Source organism: Mastigoproctus giganteus, chromosome 12 (assembly GCF_048544385.1).
Source record: "Mastigoproctus giganteus isolate SK-2022 chromosome 12, ASM4854438v1, whole genome shotgun sequence".
Classification (NCBI taxonomy): domain Eukaryota; kingdom Metazoa; phylum Arthropoda; class Arachnida; order Uropygi; family Thelyphonidae; genus Mastigoproctus; species Mastigoproctus giganteus.
In genome coordinates, this window is record NC_143586.1 from 60806220 (window position 1) to 60812388 (window position 6169).

The 6169-nt window shown below is 36.2% G+C and overlaps 1 protein-coding gene across 1 annotated transcript; it reads left to right on the forward strand.

Moving 5' to 3' along the window:
* Nucleotides 1-2351: 2351 nt before the first annotated feature.
* On the forward strand, nucleotides 2352-3634 carry LOC150077097 (snRNA-activating protein complex subunit 1-like). Its single transcript, XM_090386121.1, has one exon. The coding sequence runs from the start codon at nucleotides 2456-2458 to the stop codon at nucleotides 3503-3505; it is 1050 nt and encodes a 349-aa protein (XP_090242247.1). The 5' UTR covers nucleotides 2352-2455; the 3' UTR covers nucleotides 3506-3634.
* The last annotated feature ends 2535 nt before the right edge of the window (nucleotides 3635-6169 follow it).

Sequence of the window (6169 nt, forward strand, 5' to 3'; positions counted from 1 at the left end):
AATCAAAACATTATGACTACCCCTGTGTTTTTGCAATCATCCATTCCTCCTTGCCTGGTTGCACACGTGTCACGGTGAGAATCGATAAATGTAATACTGCAGGCTCGTGGAATGCGGCCCATACGAAGTACTTGAACGACATGAACAAGGGACATGATCTGACGGACTTCGAAAAAGGGACGATTGTCTTGTACCAGTTGAAAGGTGGTAGAATTATGGAATCAGTGAATCTTTCGCAGTCACTGGGCCAATAGCGGGCATTCACGCCTCATCGATGGTCGTGGTGAATGTACGTTGTCCTGTCTTTTGCGAGCCGAAATATGGAAAACTGTAGAATAATTGACCATGGACTTTAATTCTGACTGTGATACGGAATGATTTCACAGACAAGCAGTCGCTGAATTACATTCTAATGAATGCCCAGATATAGATATAATTGAAAGCATTACAATTGTCAGATTTCATGATCTGTTCCCCAACAATCTTTTAATTATGTTTAATAACTCTGCCCTTTTCCTGTGCTTGGCAATGTGGCACCATTTTTTCTTCGGTTGATTGTCTTACATAAATTTTTCGCTTGGATCCAAAAATTTAAAATTTGGATTTATCCATCCACAGCAATTTCGAATCCCGTCGATGACGCGAGGAGCTCTAATGGGATTTTTTTTTCACTCCGTGGCTGAGTTAGTCACTCTCAGGCATAGATAGCAAGGTTTTCTCCTCCGGCAACTCGGGTTTTTCGACCAGAAAAACAGGCAAATCAACCATAGAACACGCAATTTACGGACATAATACACAATGCACGGCAGATGAATTTAATTATTCGGATGGCCTAAAATAATAGTTTGGTTGTTTTTTTTAATCCATCTACAGTACGTTTTTTCACAGTGGTATCGTCACCGTCCTCCCCACACCACGTAGAAAAGGGCCAGATTCAAATCCCGTCGATATTGTGAGGAACTTTAGTGCGCTTTTTTCACTCCATGACTGAATTAGTCGGTCTCAAGCGTAGATAGCCAGGTTTTTATCCCCAGAAACTGCGCTTTTTTCTTTCACAAAAGCAGGCAAATCGATCAGAGAACACACGCAATTTACAGACACAAATACGGGTTTATGTAATAAATTACGGGTAACTGATTACATAAACCCGTATTTTATCCATATTCCATATTATATCCTGATATAATAATAATGTCTATTTTTGATGGCTCTTAGCCCAAGCCAACCTTCTCTTTCGATTTTACGGTTTTAATAAGGGATTTCGGACCGCTACACTACTATGAAGTCCTGCCTGTTAAGACGAATTTTACAGTCGGTGTAGACACACGGGAGTCTCTCTGTTCCTATTGAACTCAGCTCGGATTTCAGGTGCAGTAAGTCGTCGATTGGGTTTAGAAATCAGTGCTATGGTCTTATCTTGTGCTTCCGTTGTTAGGCCTGGTGGTTCTGTATGCCAGTTTCCTTTAATTGTTGAATGTTAATTTACACTCTTTTAAATGAGACACCTAGTGTCTTGCCAACTTCTCATGGAGCCCTCGTGGGTAGCACAGTTGGTAGGCTCACCGTCCTCCCCACACTGTGTGGAAAAGAATCCGGTCGATGACGGAAGTAAATTTTATGGGCTTTTTTCATAACGTGGCTGAGTTAGTCGGTCTCAAGGGAGGGTAGCATGGTTTTTTCTCCAGGAAACTCGAAAAATCCGAATTTCCTGGAGAAAAAACCTGTCTCCCTTTGATCCTCCTTTGTGGATTGGGGTCACATTTGCACATCTCCAGTCCATGGTTACCTCCCCTGAGTCCAAGGAAGCTCTCAAAATTATGGCTAAGGGTTTGCTTTCTTCCTTTTCTGCCTCCTTTAATATAACTGGATAGATTCTATCCACCCGAGTTGCCTTTCTTATGTTTATCTTCAACAATTTCTCCTCCACTTTACTCTCAGTTATTACAAGATTATCTAGCTTACTGCCATTATTAATTAACCAAATCTGCTACGGAAATATAGATTTGTATATCTTGGAGAAAATAAGCACTTCAACCTGCGTTGAGTTGCTAATTTCTTAATGGACTATAGATTATTCTCATCTTTAAGAAATTAAAGATTTTACACGCTATCTAGGTTGAAGTGTTTATTTTCTCGTTATTCTACATTTTTATTTACCCACGAATCATGTCACCCAAAGAACAACTTGGTATAACTTTATTTTTTCCATATTCTTCTTTATGTTGAAGTAATTTTGTCTCTAGATTTGATGGGAGAAAACGGCAGCCTAACTAAATACATAGATGAAATTGGGCTGTGTAGGTGGCTCATCGTAAGGTCATCTTAATTCTTGACTATAGGGGGAAGCACTGTATGTGTTGGTTTGTTTCATGTATGTAAGCGTTGTCTAGTTTTGCGAACTTCTGATTACGGTATTTGAAAATCGGCAGGATAGTTTTCTTATTTGTAAGTCATTATGCCCGCTCCAAAATATTCTTTGAAATATATTGCTGCAGGAGTTACTACCGATTGCGAAAAACTCTTGCAGAACTTTGTAGCTCTTAACAGCGTTCGCTTTGGTGAATTCGCAAAAGTATGGCGAGAGCTTGGATTTTCTCTAATATACATGGGTAGAGAAATTGAGCGAGAACTGAAAGAATTCACTGAGGAATTTTTTCGAATAATTTTAAGATATTTTATTCCTTCTAATAGCTTTCAGCTGAAAGTAGGAGCTTTGTATCTTATTTATAGTGCATACTTAAAGCAACCCTGTTTCCCAAAAGTTAAAATAAGGATAAAACGTGAGCAGTGGGAGGAAATTAAGTCGCTTTTAGAGGTAGCCATAAAAGAAGAGCATTTAGATATGTGTTATGTTATTCGTTATTTGCAGCTATCCAAGGCATTTTTTTATGTTGCTCAGACTACCTTCTTGGGACCTCGAACAGCAGTGTTAGGAGACTTTGAAATGACTGGTTCAAATACACGTGAACTTCTCTTACCACTGAGTGCATTTCTCGAATCATCATCATACCTAGAACAGTTGTCAGCACTTCATGAGGTATACAAAAAACTTAAAATTAGTCAAGATGTAGACAATATTCGAAATTTAGATATGGTGGATGGTACTATTACATATGACTTTTTGCAGAATATTAAAAAACTTCAGAACTCTTATAGCAATGATCCAGCCATTCGAGGTAAGGAGGGAGAAGAGGAATTGGATAAACCAGGTACAAGTCTTGGCAAAAGGCGTGCACTTCTTAGGGAACAACAGTTTTCAAGTCAAGCTCCAGTAATTCGTTCTCGCCGTCATCGAAATGTGCAGCTCAGTGACAGTGCTAGTGGACCAGACACAGGAAGAAGCTCATCTAAAAGCCCCGAAAAGAAGAAAAGAAAAGGTAGAAGACCAAAAGTTTTAACAAAAATTGAAGAAACAGAACCATCAGCGAAGATTGAACTTAAACGGAAAAGAGGTCCTAGAGGACGGAAAAAAGGAGTAGTTGATCTGTCAGCAGAGAGTGATTAAACATTAGCATATGTTTTTCTTTCTTTTTTTAAATTTTATATTCCCCATGCGACAATTTAGACTGATGCTACACTGAAGGAAAGTTATGTAAAGAGATTCTTTAATATGCATATGGAGTCGTAATACTAAGAGTACATATGAACCTTAAATAAAGATCTTATTTCACTTAAATGACTGAAGCAGTTATTTCTTCCTAAATATTAATTTGTGCATAACAAAATGTATAAGCACAAGTTAACGTAACCCAGCTGGTATGGTAATATAGCTGGTAAGATATATAAGTTGCTGCTTTGCATATGGATTCGCAAAAAAAACAAAACAACCAAATTTATAATTATAGTAGTTCACACTGTTAGTCATTTGCACAAATGCATGAATTATTTATTTCATATTTAAAAATTATCTTGTTAAATTCTGCTAATATCATAAACCCAATTCCTGGTTGAGACTTTTGAATGATATATAATTTATTTTTGTAGTTACAAAACTCAAGCCCAATATTGTGAACAAATGTGCATTCAAGAATAGTTTTGATAATGTATAATAGATTGTAATATATAAAAATTTAGGACACTTCATAAACACAACCCATGGTGAAGTGAAAAACGTGCTCTCACTAGACCAGATAACGAAGGTAGAGCTTCCGCTGTTTGTGACACAGAGATTACCATCACAACATCAATAATTCAAACTACAGTAAACCCTTTAATATCCATCATATTTTACAAAAAAAAATCATTTTAAAATCTGGAAATATTAAGAATGCAATCTGGTATTCAATGATTATACAGTAAACTCGATTTTCCGGGATAGATTTTTAAAAAAAAATCCCGGTTAATCCAAAATTACAGTGTCTCCAATATACGTAAGAGATATCCTTATATGCCAAAATTGCAAAAACTACGTAATATCCTCAGAAGAATGAAAAAAAATAGTTATATATTTTTAATTAGTTCAATTAAAAGCTTTATTTGGGGACAGTGGTGATGTAGCCAGAATGGCACATAAAAGGAACAAAAAATGCATGTTATTGTACTGTATAAGTTAAACTCAATGCAACACGGCCTCATAGATTTAAGAGTATAAATAATCTATATAATATTGGTGAATACACCATAGATCACTCTTAAAGGCAATAACTACTTTTGTAGTGTAAAAGGGCATCATTTTATCTGTATCTCATATTGTGCTCCTCCTTCACAATGAGTTGCCATGTATTGCACTACCTCGAATAAGTAACGGTTCACTAAAAGAGAAGACTATTGTTACTTATTCTCAGTGGGCACCACCACCTCAAGGCTTGTTGGCCTTTCATCGGTGGGTGGGCAGGTACCCTGGTATTGCAAACGTGACAATCCAGTTGTGAAGCCTGGTCTGAAACGGTGCTGTCTAGGTGGTGGTGCCCACTGAGAATAAGTAACAATAGTCTTCTCTTTTAGTGAAGTGTTACTTATTTGAGATAGTGCAATACATGGCAACTCATTGTGAAGGAGGAGCACAATATGAGATACAGATAAAATGATGCCCTTTTACACTACAAATGTAGTTTTTTGCCTTTAAGAGTGTATTCACACCAATATTATATAGGTTATTGTACTGTAAAAACATATGTATTTCGTGGCCCTGGTTATTATAGTTGACTTCATTGGTGCTGATTGCTTCACCACTTCTCGTATTCTGTCTTTCTCCTTTATGTTCACCGTTGCTACTGACAAAGTCTAAATTCCTCGCGATACTTGTTAATGTTTGGCCATTTTCACATATCCTTATTATTTTAATTTTCTGATCCAACTTGATTGCTTTCCTTTTCTTGATAGATTTACTAGTACTGCTGTCACTTATTCTCTTAGTCGGCACCATGATAACAGTCAAAATTAAATTTTCTGGAAAGAACTTCACAGGGTTAAGGCGGAAACTCACTACTGTATTATCACCTCATGCGAGCTCACATTTAACTAAAGCTAATTTCTGGAGGTCTCTGCCATAAAACAATAAAAACAATTTGCACTTTCCGGGTTATTGGGCTTTTCTGTTAGTGCAATCTATTATAAACGGGTAGTAAACTTGATCTTATTGCATTTGTGATGATGCCGAAAGCTGGAATTCTGTGGGTTTTTACATTATTATGGTGAAATGTGTGTCCCCCTTCACTGAAATCTTCAGTTATATAAAAAAAATATAAATAACGTAACATAAGTCTGAAGCTACGTAAGTCGGAGACTTATTGTATCGAAAAATGTTCAGCAACCTACGTAAAAAGTATGGCGATAGATAAAAAATGAAAAAACTTACCACACACTACCGCATGTCCAATATGATGCTTCCCTTTATTTTTTACGATGTCACATATGGTTTGGTCACCAACATATAAAAAATATATATATGTTGGTGAAAAAAATATAATATATTTGTAAAAATATATAAAATATATTTTTTTAGATTTAACAGATGCACCGATTTCAAACTTTTGAATAATTTCAAGTTTTTGTTTAATTGAAAGCACAACTCTTGCATTTGCCCATCATTTTCGTGATTTCTAAACAAAAAAAAAAAAAAAAAAAATAGTTACTATAATAAAAAAAAATCTGACATCCCTGACATAAATAACGAAACAAAATTTGTCCTTTTGTGGTGCGACAGAACAATCGACGCGACGCACTAAAA

Coding starts and splice junctions, on each gene's coding strand:
- LOC150077097 (XM_090386121.1), top strand. CDS start 2,456: ATGCCCGCTCCAAAATATTCTTTGAAATATATTGCTGCAGGAGTTACT.